The sequence below is a fragment of the Marmota monax genome, unplaced genomic scaffold (assembly GCF_021218885.2).
Source record: "Marmota monax isolate L192 unplaced genomic scaffold, Marmota_monax_Labrador192_F-V1.1 WCK01_AAM20220418_F8-fsc00014, whole genome shotgun sequence".
Taxonomy (NCBI): domain Eukaryota; kingdom Metazoa; phylum Chordata; class Mammalia; order Rodentia; family Sciuridae; genus Marmota; species Marmota monax.
In genome coordinates, this window is record NW_026695222.1 from 444724 (window position 1) to 463730 (window position 19007).

The 19007-nt window shown below is 34.1% G+C and overlaps 1 protein-coding gene across 6 annotated transcripts in view; it reads left to right on the forward strand.

Moving 5' to 3' along the window:
- Nucleotides 1–19007, forward strand: part of Tasp1 (taspase 1) — a 292780-nt gene that overhangs the window by 92938 nt on the left and 180835 nt on the right. For all 6 annotated transcript variants that reach the window (XR_009225849.1, XM_046433599.2, XM_058575633.1 and 3 more), the window contains one exon: nt 18013–18132. Coding sequence is in view for 5 of the 6 variants with exons in the window: in XM_046433599.2 (XP_046289555.1) it covers nt 18013–18132 (120 nt within the window). In the remaining variant the exon portion in view is untranslated. The remainder of the gene's footprint in view (nt 1–18012; nt 18133–19007) is intronic.

Here is a 19007-nt window from a genome sequence, read left to right on the forward strand (position 1 = left end):
TTATTTAATTGGCCTAGAAGATTTTGAATAAATAGTCAGATGTGAGGAACTATTTAAAATTAAACTATAGAGGGTTGGGGTGTGTGGCTCAGTTGTTGAGCGCTTGCCTTGCACATGTGAGGCACTGGGTTTGATCCTCAGCACCACATAAAAAAATAAAATTAAACTATAGAAATACTTGAGAAGTTGAGGGGATATTATAGCGTATAAGTTGAGGTATAGGAGACCAAGACTTCTACCTAGGGCTAACATTGACCAGCTCAGAGACTTTGGCAAACATAGAACCTGGCTTTAGTTTCCTCAGGACAAAGTTGGCATGTTGAATTTTCATGGTGCTTTTTAGTTTAATAACTATCTATTACATTTTCATTGGCAATATGGAGTTTGTCCATACTCTTTATTCTCTCATTAAGGGATTCTTTATTCTAGTGCATCCTAAACTTAACTGACATTAGATGCTTTGAGGGATCAGATTCTTAGAGACTCTACCATTCTTCTGGATGAGTAAGCTATTGGGCCATTATTATTATTTTTTATCTTTTTTTTATTGGTTGTTCAAAACATTACAAAGCTCTTGACATATCATATTTCATACATTTGATTCAAGTGGGTTATGAACTCCCATTTTTACCCCGTATACAGATTGCAGAATCACATCGATAACACATCCACGTTTTTACATATTGCCATACTAGTGGCTGTTGTATTCTGCTGCCTTTCCTATCCTCTACTATCCCCCCTCCACTCCCCTCCCATCTTCTCTCTCTACCCATCTACTGTAATTCATTTCTCTCTCTTGTTTTTTTCCCTTTCCCCTCACATCCTCTTATATGTAATTGTATATAACAATGAGGGTCTCCTTCCATTTCCATGCAATTTCCCTTCTCTCTTCCTTTCCCTCGCACCTCTCGTCCCTGTTTAATGTTAATCTTTTTCTCATACTCTTCCTCCCTGCTCTGTTCTTAGTTGCTCTCCTTATATCAAAGAAGACATTTGGCATTTGTTTATTAGGGATTGGCTAGCTTCACTTAGCATAATCTACTCTAATGCCATCCATTTCTCTGCAAATGCCATGATTTTGTCATTTTTTAGTGCTGAGTAATTCTCCATTGTGTAAAAATGCCACATTTTTTTTTATCCATTCATCTATTGAAGGGCATCTAGGTTGGTTCCACAGTCTAGCTATTGTAAATTGTGTTGCTATGAACATGGATGTAGCAGTATCCCTGTAGTACGCTCTTTTAAGGTCTTCAGGGAAAAGTCCAAGAAGGGCAATAGCTGGGTCAAATGGTGGTTCCATTCCCAGCTTTCCCAGGAGTCTCCATACTGTTTTCCAAATTGGCCTCACCAATTTGCAGTCCCACCAGCAATGTACAAGTGTACCCTTTTCCCCACATCCTCGCCAGCACTTGTTGTTGTTTGACTTCATAATGGCTGCCAATCTTACTGGAGTGAGATGGTATCTTAGGGTGGTTTTGATTTGCATTTCTCTGACTGCTAGAGATGGTGAGCATTTTTTCATGTACTTGTTGATTGATTGTATGTCCTCCTCTGAGAAGTGTCTGTTCAGGTCCTTGGCCCATTTGTTGATTGGGTTGTTTGTTATCTTATTGTTTAATTTTTTGAGTTCTTTGTATACTCTGGATATTAGGGCTCTATCTGAAGTGTGAGGAGTAAAGATTTGTTCCCATGATGTAGGCTCCCTATTTACCTCTCTTATTGTTTCTCTTGCTGAGAAAAAACTTTTTAGTTTGAGTAAGTCCCATTTGTTGATTCTTGTTTTTAATTCTTGTGCTATGGGTGTCCTATTAAGGAATTTGTAGCCCGACCCCACAATATATAGATCGGAGCCAACTTTTTCTTCTATCAGACGCAGAGTCTCTGATTTGATATCAAGCTCCTTGATCCATTTTGAGTTAACTTTTGTGCATGGTGAGAGAAAGGGATTCAGTTTCATTTTGTTGCATATGGATTTCCAGTTTTCCCAGCACCATTTGTTGAAGATGCTATCCTTCCTCCATTGCATGCTTTTAGCCCCTTTATCGAATATAAGATAGTTGTAATTTTGTGGATTGGTCTCTGTGTCCTCTATTCTGTACCATTGGTCCACCCGCCTGTTTTGGTACCAGTACCATGCTGTTTTTGTTACTATTGCTCTGTAGTACAGTTTGAAATCTGGTATCGCTATACCTCCTGATTCACACTTCCTGCTTAGAATTGCTTTTGCTATTCTGGGTCTTTTATTTTTCCATATGAATTTCATGATTGCTTTATCTATTTCTACAAGAAATGCCGTTGGGATTTTGATTGGCATTGCATTGAACCTATAGAGAACTTTTGGTAATATCGCCATTTTGATGATATTAGTTCTGCCTATCCATGAATAGGGTACATTTTTCCATCTTCTAAGATCTTCTTCTATTTCTCTCTTTAGGGTTTTCATTGTATAAATCTTTCACCTCTTTTGTTAGGTTGATTCCCAAGTATTTTATTTTTTTTGAGGATATTGTGAATGGGGTGGTTGTCCTCATTTCCATTTCAGAAGATTTGTTGCTGATATATAGGAATGCCTTTGATTTATACGTGTTGATTTTATATCCAGCCACTTTGCTGAATTCATTTATTAGCTCTAGTATTTTTTTTGTAGACCCTTTTGGGTCTTCTAGGTATAGGATCATATCATCTGCAAATAGTGATGATTTAAGTTCTTCTTTTCCTATCTTAATGCCTTTAATTTCTTTTGTCTGTCTAATTGCTCTGGCCAGTATTTCGAGAATTATATTGAATAGAAGTGGTGAGAGAGGGCATCCCTGTCTTGTTCCAGATTTTAGAGGGAATGCCTTCAGTTTTTCTCCATTTAGAATGATGCTAGCCTGAGGCTTAGCATAAATCGCTTTTACAATGTTGAGGTAAGTTCCTGTTATCCCTAGTTTTTCTAGTGTTTTGAACATAAAGGGATGCTGTACTTTGTCGAATGCTTCTTTTGTGTCTATCGAGATGATCATATGGTTCTTATCTTTAAGTCTATTGATGTGGTGAATAACGTTTATTGATTTCCGTATATTGAGCCAGCTTTGCATCCCAGGGATGAATCCTACTTGATCATGGTGCATGATCTTTTTGATATGTTTTTGTATCCGATTTGCTATTGGGCCATTATTGAAGTTGATTACTTATCTATCATTTATCTATCCATTTATTTATTTATTTATTTATTTAACCAGGGATTGAACCCAGGGACAGTTAAACACATCCTCAGCTCTTTTTTATATTTTATTTTGAGATAGGGCCTCACCAAGTTGCTGAGGCTGGCTTTGAACTTGTGATTCTCTTGCCTTGGCCTCCTGAGCTGCTGGGATTACAAGTGTGTGCCACAGGTCATTGCTTTACTCTAGTATGTCACGGTGGGCTTAGAAAAGCACCCATGTAGTAATTATTTAAATAAACACAACGTTGTAGAAGAAATTGGGAATTGCATGACTGAGTTCAGTTAATTGTATGTCCAGTCTCACTCATTTAGCTCTTCTCTGGGTACAATACAACTCCTTGGAGTTGTAGCTCTTTCTCCTTGCTCCAGGATTTGGCTCCTGTTCATTTTCATTGTCCACAGGTCAAGCTTTCACCAAGCAGCCAGATTCCTCAAGTCAAGTGCCTTCCTCTTATATTCCCCCTGTTTAGCAGAGCACCTGCCAATAGCTATGAAGCTTTGTTTGAATTGATGCATCTAAATCTATATTCCCACTGCTTTTTTTCATTTTTCAAATTGTTTCCAATGTCTATTTCTACCTACTTTTTATACCGTTTCACTTGTTAACTCTATCATAGACTAATTCAGCCCCTCTAAAGTTGAGCTTTATCATTTTCTTCTAGATGATTGTGATAGCTTTCTAATCCATCTGCCCACAACTGCTTTTGTACATTGTAGTCAGTTCTCACCCAGCATCTTCTGAGTCATTCAAAAAGGCAGTTTGGTTTTGTCATCTTCCTGCTGGAACTCAATCATTTCCAGCTTCTCTTAAGATTAAGAATGAAGTATTGTTTTTGAACAGAGCCTGTAGACCCTACAGAAGCAGGCATTGTCCTTCTTTGTAATCTTTTGCCCTCTCACTCTCAATCTGGTCACATTCTTTGCCAAGATTCCACCTGGGTCAAGGCTTTGATGCCTGTGATTTCAGATCCAAGGGTTGTTGTTGCTCTCTTTTCTCTCCTTGTTAAGCTGTTATGCTGCTCCAGTCATCTCTTATTGTTTGTTTGTAAGTGTGTGTGTGTGTGTGTGTGTGTTTAATTTTTATTTGTTTTAATTAATTATACATAGTAGAATGCATTTATGTACTTTGATATACATAGATGGGATATAATTCTCATTTTTCTGAGTGTACATGTTGCAGAATCATATTGGTCATGTAGTCACATATATGCACACACTAATAATGTCTGTTTAATTCTACTATCTTTCCTTTCCCCACATCCCCTCCCCCCTCCCATCACTTCCTTCTACCTAATCTAAGATAACACTGTTCTTCCCTAGTGCTCCCCTGCCATATAGTGAATTAGCATCCGCATATTAGAGAAAACATTCAGCTTTTGGTTTTGTGGGATTGGCTTTTTCACTTAGCATGGTATTCTCCAACTCCAACCATTTACTGGCAAATACCATAATTTCACCCTTCTTTAAAGCTGAGTAATATTCCATTGAGTATATATACCACATTTTCTTTATCCATTCATCTATTGAGGGACACCTAGGTTGGTTCCATAGTCTAGCTATTGTGAATTGAGCTGCTATAAACATTGATGTGGCTGCATCACTATAGTATGCTGATTTAAAGTCCTTTGGATATAAACCAAGGAGTGGGATAGCTGGGACTAATGGTGGGTCCATTCCCAGTTTTCTGAGGAATCTCCATACTGCTTTCCATAGTGGTTGCACCAATTTGCAGACCACCAGCAATTCTTGATGATTGCCATTCTGACAGGAGTGAGATGAAATCTTAAGAGTAGTTTTGATTTGCATTTCTCTAATTGCTAGAGATGTTGAATACTTTTTCATATATTTGTTGATAATTTGTATTTCTTCTGTGAAATGTCTGTTCAGTTCCTTAGCCCATTTATTGGTTGGGTTATTTTTTTTTTTTTTGGTGTTTTTTTTGAGTTCTTTATATATCCTGGAGATTAATGCTTTATCGGAGGTGCATATGGCAAAGATTTTCTCCCAATTTGTAGGCTCTCCTCACATTATTGTTTCCTTTGCTGAGAAGAAGCTTTTTAATTTGAATCCGTCCAATATATTGATTCTTGATTTTACGTCTTGTACTTTAGGAGTCTTGTTAAGGAAGTCAGATCCTAGGCTGAGGTGGTGAAGATTTGGGCCTATTTTTTCCTCTATTAGGCGCTGTGTGTGTGTGTGTGTGTGTGTGTGTTTAATGTTTTTCTTTTTCAGTAGAGTTAGGGTCAAGGAGGATGGGATTATATGTTTTATTCATCATAGTTTTTCATCTTGATATGTATTAAGTGCTCAAGGAACCTTTGATTTATGAATATACTGCTAATTTCTTTTGGTTTGTTTCCCACCATTGAGTCCCCCCTTTTTTTTTTTTTTTATCCTGACGGCTCGAGTTTTGCAGTACCTTCACAACTAGCTCCTCTGTTTCTTGTCTTGCTCCATTTCTCTTTAATTCTGTTTGTTATTCCAAGATACATTTCCTTTAAGAAATATGGGCATTCGTCTTGTTGCTTTCCGGAGAGAAACTTTAACAGAACCTTTATTGTCTGTAGATTAAACCCAACATTTTAGCCTGACTTTATGTACCATCTTGAAACTTAGCCTCCAGAATTTTTATTATTTCTATTCTTAAATAGTTTTTTTCTCTTGCCAAATATTCAGTTTTCCATGAATTTATTGAAAGTTCTCAATTTTAAGTTTTTGCTCATTTATCTTTCCCTTCATGGTATAAATAATAATAATGGAATATCAGCAACTTATCTGCCTTATGAAATTCTAATCCAAGTCCTATTTTTAGGGCTAGCTCCAATGCCACTCAAATTAGAATAGAATTCTTTCATCTACTTAGCATATGTAATAGGCACTCAATAAGTGTTGAACTGAATTGTCTTCTTTGTACATTTGCCCTTTTGAGATTGGTATGAGTAATAATTTTCTCATATTTTAGTTGACTCATGGAGGCAAGAGCATTTTATTTATTTTTTATTTCTTATTACAGTCTCTAGAAATAGTGCTGTTTTTACTCAGTTAACATTACTAGCTTAAACTTCTACAAATGACAAATTATACTATTAATAAAGAACAAATAGGGCTGGGGATGTAGATGTAGCTCAGTAGTAAAGAGCTCCTGAGTTCAATCCATAGTAGCAAAAAAATTAAATTTGAACGAGAAACACATAATGTTATTCATTAGTCTCATGGTCTGTTGTTGAAATGCTTCAAACATATGCTAGTCTAAAAGCTATGCTTAAGTTATTGACAATAAGCTTGTAAATTGGGATAAAGACTGATTGTAGACTGTCCAAAATATTAATAAATAATATTATTGCTTCCTCAATATTATAGGTATTTAAAAAAATATGTTAGTAAGCAAAGGAAATGAATGCTGGGAAATATAGAAATAGTCTTGACCTACCATTTGGAAGAGGTGGTGAGTCAGAAAGTGCCCACAAGGGGGCGGGCTCATCTAGATAAATTTGACCAAAGGCTTTTCTTGTTATGCAGGTAAAAATGCCACTTTTACAAATGTATTTCCAGACATGTCTCTTCCCTTCCCCTAGGAAAAAGAGTGGACACTCACCAAAACAACAATTCTTTCCCATTTTCTAGTACATTTATTTTGGATGTATGATTTTTTTTTTCCAAAGGGGAACAGAGCTTTTATAGAATGTGAATTGCCTTGCAAGCTCAGACAAATTTATGATTGAGTGCAGACACAAATCACAAATATATCTGTGTGTGTGTGTGTGTGTGTGTGTGTGTCTGTTTGGCTTTGTCAAAAGCATTTTCATTTTTTAAGCATTGTCATCTTTTTGTGAGGAAATGTTAAATTTTGCAAAATATTCTTTTTGGATCATTAGTTCCAGGGACAGGCAGTGCTGCATTTTTTATTGCTTCATTAATCCCTGTAGCCTGAGGTTATGAGAAATTCCCCAGCCTTGAGATTTGAACAGACTTTACTGGTCTTTCCACCACAGGTCATGGCCTCAAGTAACCTTCAGTTTTTTTATCGAGTACCTGTTTTACTTTTGGCCTCAACATTATCACTAGCAAACACTTATTGAGTGCTCCTTTATGTGAAGTTTTTAAAATAGTTTTAGGGAGTAAAGAGAGCATATGGGGTTCAGGTCCTAGCCTTAATGTATTTGACTCAGGGGAATTAAACATTAAAGGAAATCATATCATTTGGAGTATGCTAAAGCAGTGAAATCATCATTGAGAGCTATGGGATAAACTGAATGGAGAAATCCTTCTAAACTCTTCTCAGTTTTTCATGGCAGGCTTTATGGAAAGAGAAGAATTTAAACTAAAAGGATAAAAGTCCTAGGTTTAGTGGCTGGGCCTGTAGCTCAGTGGCAGAGCACTTGCCTAGCATGTGTGAGGCACTGGCTTCGATCCTCAGCACCACATTGAAATAAACAAATAGAATAAGACATTCTGCCCATCTACAACTATAAAAAATTTTATTTTAAAGTTTTTAAATCTGTAAATGGATGAACTTCTTTGTGCCATAGCTTTTTATATGAAGAGGTGGACAAGCAGAAGATACTAGGGCTGATTGGTAATATTTGCTCTATTTTAGGGTATTTAGAATATAAAACTTGTTAACAACAAAACTACACTTTGCTGGTCAAACCAAACTCTTGGTATTAACAGTTTATAATCCCCAGTGGAGGAATATTATAAGTTGATATAGTTAAACAGTGTACAGAATTTAACAAAGTAAAGTAGGCCTTAGAGAAATTAAGTACGTAGCCAGAGTTCCTCCCTGAACCCCTTGCTACACTAATTTGTACTAACTGTGTTTAGGACCAAATGAAAAGAATGTTTTGAAATACGGTGCCTGTTCCATATTTGCATTCATCACAAGCTTTTAAATGTTGGGAATCTCTGAAGACATTATTGAAGTTAATTTGAATGATATTAAATTTTCTAGGATATAGTGCTATCATAATTAGATTATATTTTGTATCCTAGAATATACTTAGCTCTTTTCCTACTCTTTCAATTCTTTTATTTATCTTTGCCTTCTAATAAGATTTTATCAATTGGGCCGAGGTTGTGGCTCAGTGGCATAGCACTTGCCTAGCATGGGTGAAGCACTAGGTTCTATTCTCAGCACCACATATAAATAAAAAAAATAAAGGTCCATTTGCGGGGAGGGAGATTTTATCAATTGAGGGAAAAGGAAAAAGAATATATAGGCATTTTCTTTCCTCTTGGCTGTTTTTAAAAAAATTATTTTCCTTTGCTTTTTAATATGTTTATTTAGTTGAATATAGTTGTGATTCAACAATTTCTAATTTTATGGTTTACTCATAATTATGTGGCCAGATAGATGTGATGTACTTTAAACATCTCACATCAAATTAAGTAACTCATTACTGTATTATTAAGTCAGTATCAAATATTGTTCTTCAGTCTAGAGAGGGTCCAATTTAAATCCAGGTTAAGTGACCCATCCTAATTGTCATGGTGTTTCATTGGCAGGAATAAAATCCAGATTGTCCGTGTTACCTTCTAGTCCTTTATCTGCTATTCCCCACTGCTTTAAGACTTAGTTCAAAGGCCAGTGGAGCTCTGGCATTTAAAAGAAAAAGTGTAATTTTATCCAGAGAAGGTAAATGTATGCCCTAAAATGAAAGAAAGACCAGAGGTCCAGACCATGGCCAGGTGTTCCTAGAAAGAGCTAAATTGGACGACTAAATTGAAAAAGTTTGCCTGCTCTTATAAAGAGTTTGTTGCTGTCTATTTAATTAGCAAAGTCTTAGCTTGTTTATTTATGTGTTTTTAAATATACCCAAGTAATGAATTCATATTCTGTTAGTGAGTTTGTTGGTAACTTTATTGTGTTATTTCTGACATTGAAGTACTATTATAAACATGCTTCTGTGAAGTAAAACTTCCAAATAGCCTTGATTTTCATTCTTCTCTCTGGAATATATTTCCCAGATGGTGATGACTGATTGTGGTAAAGGATGACCAGCTCTCCAGTGGATAAAACAAAAGTAGAGTATGAGTATTAAAAAGAAAAAAACTGAATTAGTCAAAATTGAGAAGAGTGTGATGCCAAATGACTTTAGAGGATGAGAAGACAGTAAGGAAGTATTACTAATTAAAGCATCAAATGTGACCAATATCAAGATGTATAATTTCTTTATAGATAAAGTAAGAGGCTTCATGTTTGATAGTTAGAGCCTTAGAAGTGTGTTTTTTTGAACAGTAGGCCAAAGAGCATGAAAAAATTCCTGAAAGAAGGATCACTCATATTGTGAGAAATGAATCTTGACTTCAGTTGAGTTTTCATAGAGACCAGCCAAAGATTTCTCAGCAGTTGTTTAAAGACTTGTTTTGGGGACAGAATTCACTTAGGAGTGATGTGCGTAAGAATTACATTTAGGGAAGAACTAAATATAAAAGAACTGTGTGTAATAGCAGGGAAACTGCTTGTAGATAGGCTAGGTTTGGATCATGCATACAAATTGAGTGAGATGTCATTTCAGAGGGTACAAAGCTTGAGTTATTGATAAGGTTCTAATAAAAACATTAATTTCATTTCTTTACAAATAACTTTGTTATTTATTGCTTCCAGGTACATGAGGGGCAAGATAAAATACAAAAGATCCCAGAACAAGCGAATGTATAGTCTTCTTAGAGTGAGATGAAGAGCATATTATAGGAGTTTAAAGGCAAAAAAGCTTCCACTGTGTTTGGGAAGACTCAGGAAACCTTTTATGTAGTTATTTGAGGTCACAGGACTTGAGGATGGGTGGTATTTTAATGTGTGTATGTGTGCTGGGGAATGAGGATTAGTGTGGAAAGTAACATTTTACTGCATGGAGTACAAATGAAGCAGAGAAAGCACTGGCTAGTGTTGAAGGCGTAGACAGGAGGGACAGACTTCTGCTGGAATTTTAGTGATACACAGAGAGAACAATTGCGTGTCATGTTGAATTCATTCAGTTTATTCATTCAGCAAGTAGTTTTTTCACAGATCCAGCTTTGTCTTTTCTGATCTCTTTATATTTCTCCCTTGTTGATATTTTATTTCCATTTTTTCCTTTTTCTAGATTTTGTATTTACCTTGTTCTTTAACTTGTTTTTGTAACATTTGTTTTTATTGCTGTATTATTATTATACATATTAGGGGATTCATTGTGCCATATTTATATCTGCACATAAAATAATAAATCTCACATAAATGATGAATCTCATTCCCTTGCACTTTCTCTTTCTCTTCCCTCCTCTCTCCCCCATCTCTGTCTTATTTAGTTGGTCATTTAACTTACTAATTTTGTGTTCTTTTGATATCAATATTTTGGTTATAATTTTCCCCTTTTATTATATCCTACAAGTTTTGAAGTATTATATTGTTATTATTCATTATTAAATGGTTTTGTTTCCATGTAGATATTTAATCCATAAATTATTTAGAAGTGTCTTGTTTTTTAATTTTCTACTTTTATTGAATTCTAAGTTGATTGTTTAATAGAGAGTGTGTCCTGTTTGATATTGTTTCTTGAAATTTGATGTGATTTAGTTTATATCTTAATGTGTGGTTCATTTGTTATAAATGTTCATATGAGATTATAAGTAATATTTTCCCTCTTATTGTTGAATTCATAGTTCTATAATGCTTATCAACTCAAGTGTTTATAATGTGCTTTTCACAAATATTTCTTAATGTTTTTGTTTCCTTGACCTATTCAGAAATGAGAGAAATATGTTGAAATGTCTCATTATAGAGTATGGGTTTGTTGATTTTTTCCTTTTTGCTCAGTTTTTGTTTTGCTTTTTAAATTTGAGGCAGTTTTTACAGTACATACAAATTTAGAATTTTATGTTTTCTTGGTAAATCTAAACTTTCAACATATAACATGTAGAAACCATTTATCTGTCTTAAAAGCTTGATATTGATATATCTTCATTGTTCCTCTTGTTTTTGTGTAGCTTACAGTGTTGTAGGGGAGATAGAAGATTAAAATGCTATGAAAGTAATAATATGCTATTTGCATGATACAAAAATTAATATTGTAGAAAGAGATATGAGACATTTTGGGGGGAAAAGATACAGTTAAGCAAAGAAAGGGGGATTAGGTGTGTTCACAAATGGTTGGTAGGAAGGATCTAGAAGGAGGTCAGGTCAGGTTGCAGTACTAAATAGAATGGCCCTATGAGACTTCTTTAAATGAAGGTCTTTTGGTGGTAAAATTGCTTTGGTTATATACTTACAAATGTCTTTAATTAATTTCTGTCTCTAAAAGGCAGTTTTGTTGATTAATCATTTCTTTAAAGAAATTATACTAACCACTCTCTTCTGCAAATTGAGCTTTTGGGATTTTAGCTGTCATTTTGGTGATCTTTCTTTTCTGTCTGTTCCTTTCCTTTAACTTCTTGGAGATAGATTCTTGTTTTCCATCAGTTCTGGAAAATTTTGAGCCATTTTTTCTTTAAATATTTCCCCCCTTTGTTATGCCTATTTTCTCTGAGTAGACATAGTATATTCTTTCATCTATATCTCGTCACATTTATTTTGTATTTCCCATCATCTTTTTTTCTCTTTTGCTTAGAATTATAATAAAATGTGTATTAAATGTCTTTTATGTACATAAAAAGTATTGGAAAATTTGTTCAGGGTCTGATGTTTTAAATTCTTTGTTGTGTTCTTTAAATTTATATAACTGTTAATTTTTTTTTCTTATTTTTAAAGGTAAGATTTCCTTAGAATAAAATGCATACATTTATTTGTACAGTTTAATGAGTTTTGACAGGTGTATATAATCAAATAACCCACACTTCTATCAGATACAGAATATGTCCATTATTCCAGAAAGTTTCTTTATGTCCCTGTATCATTAAAGCTCCTCCATCCCAAGACAACCCTTCCCTGATTCTTTTCACCACAGTTTTACCTGTTATACTTCATATAAATGAAAACATATATTATATATTATTTTGTATCCAGCTTCTTTTAATCAGCATATGTCTAAAACATTATCCATGTTGTTCTATGTATTATTAGTTCCTTTTTATTGCTGAACAATCCTCCATTATTGGTGATATCATAGATTTTTTTTTTAATTTGTTCTTCTGTTGATAAACATCTGAGTCATTTCCAGGTTTTGGCAATTGCAAATAAAGGTGTTATGGACATTCTTCACAAATCTTTGTATTATATATACACATTTAGATTTCTCTTAGTTAATACAATTTAGTTGCTAGGTCAGAGCTAGATTTATGTTTAATGTTGAATTTTAAAATTTTGATTTAGAATTAGAAAGCTGTGATTGACATTCCATAAAAATTCCAGGAGCTAAATTGGATATATTTATTATTAAATGTTTAAACTGATTTTTGAAGTCTTTGAGATGTGTTATTTGAAGTATTTTGATAGGATAAATGCAGTTTAGATCTAGTTCATATCATCCCAGTACTTCATTGTGGGCATAAATTAAATAAAATCAGCATCTGAGTAAGAATAAAAATGATTTAAAGCTGCATAAACCTACTTATGGTGGTTTTACTATTCACTTGTGGAATAATCTATGTTATGAGTGTATTCATCTGGTCTGTGCCATCACTTATACATACTCACTAGACATATACACTAAAACTTTCCAACTATTCTGTTTTAAAGAGAAAAAAAACCCTAAAATTCACATTTGAAAGATTTTCTTTAAAAACAATATTAATACCATTACTTTTTATACCTGTAATGATATAAGCCCCAGAATACTGGATAAAAATTCTACCAGTTGAATAGCATTATCCTTTGCTGTCTTTAAGCATTTTAGTTTTTTAGGTAATCCCCAGAAATTTGTTATGGTATAAATTTATAACTCAAGCTATAATACAGATCACATGAAATCCTCAATAAAAGCATGGTTCATCCACTTTATTTTTATGTTAAGCTGAAAGATTCTAACTTTTCTTAATTTAAGAAATAAATAAGGGGTTTTATGTAGTATGAAGTTTTATTCTCCGTTCTAAATATGTTTGGTAGTCATTTGAACTGTACTACAAAAATGATTAATGCATACCTACTACAGAAAGATTCTTATAGCTTACGAGAATCATTGTTTGTGGTTTTGGTCAGCAGAGGATGATTTTCTATAGAGGAAAGGGAAAAATCATTGGATATTTCTACATCCAGATTTTCCCTGGTTTCAGTCAATCCAGACACAGAAGAGAATCCTGAGATTTCTAGCTAAATTAGACTTTGTTTACCCATAGTTGATACGCTTTAGCCCACAGTGGCTCCATTGTCAGGGGCTGATTTGTGGGAGTTAAACAGAACCAGGTTAGATCTCCTGTGTCTAGAGCCATCTTTCCTTGTTTCAGATACTCAGGTATATTAAAGCTTTATGGAGATGTTATTGTATTGTCATGTAGGGCACACTGATCTGCATAAGTGGAGGCTTATGCTGGTTATAATGCTGCTCTTAAACTTAATAAAAGTATATAAGGAAGCTTGGCATTTTTTTTAAAAAAGTGTCATTTCCTTTTTTATTATTATATTAGGATAATCCCATGACATCAATTTTAAGATGCACTCATACTTTTAATATTAATTCTTGTATTTTAGCTATTTGATGTTTGAGTAATTCTGTGCAAAGGAAAGACCATGTTAATGAGACAAGTGATGACAAGTGATAGAATGGTGTGTTGTGGCATATTTCAGTTAGAAAGCAGACTAGAGGTGTAATTTTCTGGTGGGAAGTATCTTGTTTCAAGAAATTCGTTCTTTGTAGTATAGTTTATATATGTTACTTCCTTTGATTCTTACAATAACTGTGTAATTGCTATCTCTAATTTGGAGTAGAGAAAACCAGAAGTAATTACCATTATCTTATGGTTACATTAAGAGAATTTTATTTCTATATTTTCTACAACACTTATATTTTCTATGTGAGCTTTATGTACATGTGTTTGTTCTGCAGGGAACTATAGTTTATACAGTTGCTTTTTAGTCACAATTTTATCACAAAAGTAATATAAATAGCATGTTTCAGTCAAGGACAATAGGCACATGTGTATCTGTGTGGTGATGTATTTTTAAGTATTTATGGAGTGTAAGGGTGTAATGGTAGCTCTATATAGTAACAGTCATTGTGTGTTTTTTAACCCAAGATTTCATTCCCATACAAATGAGCTCTGTGAAATTATTATGGCAAAACTACCAATGTTTGTCTTTCACTTAATTTATCTGCACTTCATAAAAATGCTTAAATATTACTTCATCATCCTTAAATTTGCTTTGCAGTATGTGAAGTCTATGAAATAATTCTTGAATATTTATGAAGTAATTCTGAATTTTGCAGGTGTTACATACCCTTAGGAATATGTAGCTTTATTTGGAACAGAATCCTCTGTTTTTTGCATGATTTTTCATTTTTTAAAACCAAGTTAAATTCATTCATCTATATAAAAAATCCAGTTATATTGACATCAGTTTTTGTATCTCTCTGCAGTAGTTTTGTTAGGCATGAAAGTTCCAGTGGTTCACCATGTCCTGATTGAAATGCTAGGAGAATTGTTTTATAGGTAATATATGTGTATCAATATATATATGTTGTGTATCCCCACTGTAAAGGTCTATTTTGCAGAATGCTTGGATAAAATCAGCCAGCTGCAGTTGATAAAAAAGAACTAATCCTTAAATGAGTAGATTTTAGGGACTATGGGTATAGCACAGTTATAGAGTGCTTGCTTAGCATGCATTAGGCCCTGAGTTTGATCCCCAGCACCACTAAGAAATGGAGTCTGGGTGGATATTAAGGATCCATACCCCACTTTACATACAAAACACAGAAAATTATATATGTGAGATTATACATCTGTTAATTATCTTGATTTTGCAATTCTGCAACCTATACTTACATTAAAACATGTTGTACAGTGTGTGTGTGTATGTGTGTGTGTGTGTGTGTGTATGTGTACATATGTATATATATAAAACTTTTGTTGGTCAATTAAAAAGTAAGAGAAGTGACATAACTCCATAGAACAGAGGGTGAAATAGGAAAGCTATAATTTGATTATTCACTAGAAGCAATTACCCTTATCTACAGGGATAGATGAAGATAGTAAACTTTATTTTACATTGTACCTGGACTAGAAGAAAAAATAGTATGTAAATGTTTCCAGAACTTTATAACTGGGGAAAAAGGCAAGAAGTGATTTCTGATATATATCCCTCAATAAAACATTTCCAAAAATAATCTTAAGCAACTTTATTTTATTTTTCCTGGTGCTGGAATTCAGGGTGTTATGCACTCTGTGACTGAACTACATCTCCACCTCCACAAAATAATCTTAGGGAAAAAATACCCTTTCTTAACTTTTATGTTGTTGTTCTTGAGAAAAGTTAAGTATGGGAGTTATCTATTTCAACAAAGAAAACTGTGCAGCATCAGTGCAGGATCAATACTTTATATGCCTGGTGGTATAATAGTGGTGATAGGCTACCAATTGAAGGTTGTACAAGTTAGAACTCAAATCTTTTTTTATTGACATAATGTTCATTTTAGGTGATCTAAGTTTCTCCTTCAGTAGTTCTGTGCCTATGATATTGTTTTCCTCAGACTGGAGCAGGTGTTTGGCTGATGAGGAACCTATGGGATGGGGGTACTATCACACCTTGTTTCTCAAAGTAGGATCTGTGGATGAGCATCAGCATTATCTAGAAAGTTGTTAGATATACAGTTTTGGCCAGCTCTGAGATTACCCCATCAGAATCTGCTTTTAAACGAATTCTCCAGATGATATGCATGCATTTTAAAGTTTGAGAAGTTCTGCTATAGAAGTCATATGACTTGGCCTCTGGATGATGGACAGACATTTCTGTACCCAATGTTGTAAGGAGATAAAGTCTTAGAAATTATTAGAATAATAAAACAAATATTCACCTTTAAGGCATAGTTCTCTTTAGAGATTGTCCAATTTCTGTAGTAAAATGTTTTTAATGCATTTCTGTACTTTGTTTTTAATCTTATCCACAAAAGAATATAAACTGTGCTTGTTCAGTGAGATAGTGGGTCAAGCTTTTCTCAATGAATTTATGGTCAGGCACCTATCCTTGAAATTTAGGTTCCTGCCATAAGCAAAATTGTTATTCTGGGATGTGACCATGCAAATGTATTAGCTAGAGTGCCCCCATGTGTGGTTAAAGAGAGATTAAGAATATGGTGCTCATTTCAGCTAGTTAACCTTTTTCTATCAAAGTAAATACATCATAGTGTTTCAGTATATTTAGTGGATGCTAGAATTTAGACCAAGAAATGTTACTGTCTAGATATAAGTACCTTCCCCTGTCAAATTTAATGTTAATTTTTTTTTTTTGCATACTCTACCTTCATTTTGTTTAAGGAAAACTCTTTTGTTTGCCTTTTGCTTCCAATATTTAAAACCACCCTTCAATGTCACTCAACTTCTGAGATGACTCCAGGAGTGAATTGACATTTCTGGTGGTTGCCTTGGTGTGTCACTTTGTTTTTAGGCAGGAATCCCTCAGTACAGAGTTTTGCTCAGTAGTATAAGCAGTAAACCACACAGGAAGGGAAACTATTCTTGTTGAACCTGGGGTTGTGCCTGGCTCTTTCATATATGCTGGGAAGGGGAGTACGGTAGGGTCTAGGGTTTGAAAATCACTGTCAGCCTAAGAACACTATTGTAACTACTGTTAACCTAAAGACCTTCCGTAACCTTCCTTTGTAAAATATAAGAAAAAGATTACTTTTTCACAAAATTTTTTCTTGTCCCTACCACACAATTTTGATTTTTTATCCAGTAATTTGTATGGCACACGTGACCCAGAAACCTCTGTGGTAGGAGACAGCTGCACATAGTCACTAAATGTAAAATGTCTTCAACATGTGGGACCTGGGACAAGACATAGAGACATAAAGCTACCTCCTAAGAACATAGAACTTTCTGGCCATACGTGTGAGTGATATATCAAACATATTAATGATATAGCAGAGAAGGGACCATACCATAAAGTTTATTGCAGACAGGAATTATAAGAGAAAATGATGATGTAGTACAAGGTTGTAAATGTCATTTTCTTCATTTACCATGCTGAATATATTACTTTTTGAAGTTTGTATATAACATATTTTAAAAATACTGATGTTAGAGGTGGGATTGTGGCTCAGTGGTAGAGTGCTTGCCTAGTGTGTGTGAGGCACTGGGTTCGATTCTCAGCACATTTAAAAAAAAAATAAGGTCCACCAACAACTAATAAAGTATTAAAAAATACTAATATTGGGATTTATTGGCTCACTTATGCCAAAGATCTTTTTCTCTATAAATTCTCAGTCACAGACTTAATTCCTGAGTTTGGGAGATACTGCTATATATTTTATATTGATTTGATAGTTTTTCCCTATTAGGCTGTTATTGGGCTGGGGTTGTGGCTCAGTAGTAGAGCTATTGCCTCACGTGTGTGAGGCACTTGGTTCAATTTTCAGTACTGCATATAAATAAATCAATCAACAACTAATATACACACAATATGTATATATATATATATATACACATATATATGTACATAATTAGTCTTATTAAAGGAAAATAAAATATTGTTAGAGACCCTTGCTTTCATGATGTTTTAGGGGAAAATACATTTTGACTTACACAGGATTTAAATGGCAACTTGCTAATAGATAATTTTAGGAGATTATTTAAGTTTCCACTTAGGATTAGTTCAAATACTGTTGTGATTTTACTGAAAAGTGCTATGTAGTCACATCAGATTGTTCCACACTCATGCCCCTTTTGCCCTACAGGAAAATGACTCAGGCACTTTGGACACGGTGGGCGCTGTGGTTGTGGACCACGAAGGGAATGTTGCTGCTGCTGTCTCCAGTGGAGGCTTGGCCTTGAAACATCCAGGAAGAGTTGGGCAGGTAATTAATTACAGGATTCATACACTAGTTTTCCAAAATGAAACATGAAATTTTCTAGTTCACAATTTTTAAACCACTAGGGATATATTTTTCCCATTAGGAAAAGTAATCATTATTCTTTAACTTTTGTCTAATATAAATTAAAAAAAACTTTTCAAAATAATTTCTTAAAAAAATTCTGTCTAGTATTGATAGGGTTCTTTCTGATCTTTACAACTGGTAATCCTAGTTTTACTACTTTCAATGGGCTGAGTACTGACCTGAATATTTAGTAGATATTTAATAGATGTGTGTTGATTTTCATTGTCAATTTTGTGTGTGTATATGTGTGTGTGTGTGTGTATCACTCTCTTTAAGACCAAGCTTTATTTGCTTGCTTTTTAGTTAAAAAAATGATTTTAGAGTTATATTTTTTTATTTTTTCCATTCAAGTAATCGTAACATTTTGTTTGACATTCTACATCTCTCTTCTGATTAATCATTTTAGGCATTTTGTAGAATAACTAGAATTTCAGGTCACTAACACATGAAATGTAGAAATGAGGATGGTCTGATTTGTGTGACATTTGCTTATTTCCAGATCTCTTACATCTTCTTCACCCCATCCTCCCCATTTCCAACCTTCAGTTTTATATTGAGAATAAAATTTAAAAATTCATTTGAATGTTCTAAGCATTCTGAGTATAACCAATTTGGCCTATTACTTAGGGGCTTAATTAATAAGTGTTGAGTATTGAGTGAACAAATTAATTATTCTCATGGAGTCTTTTAAACTAGTTGCGTGGAGGTATTTTTTAAAACTAAGTATTTGGATTTTGTCTTGTGTATGCAGTATGGCTTATCATGCTGTGTGCCCCTCACATATGAGAAAGAGT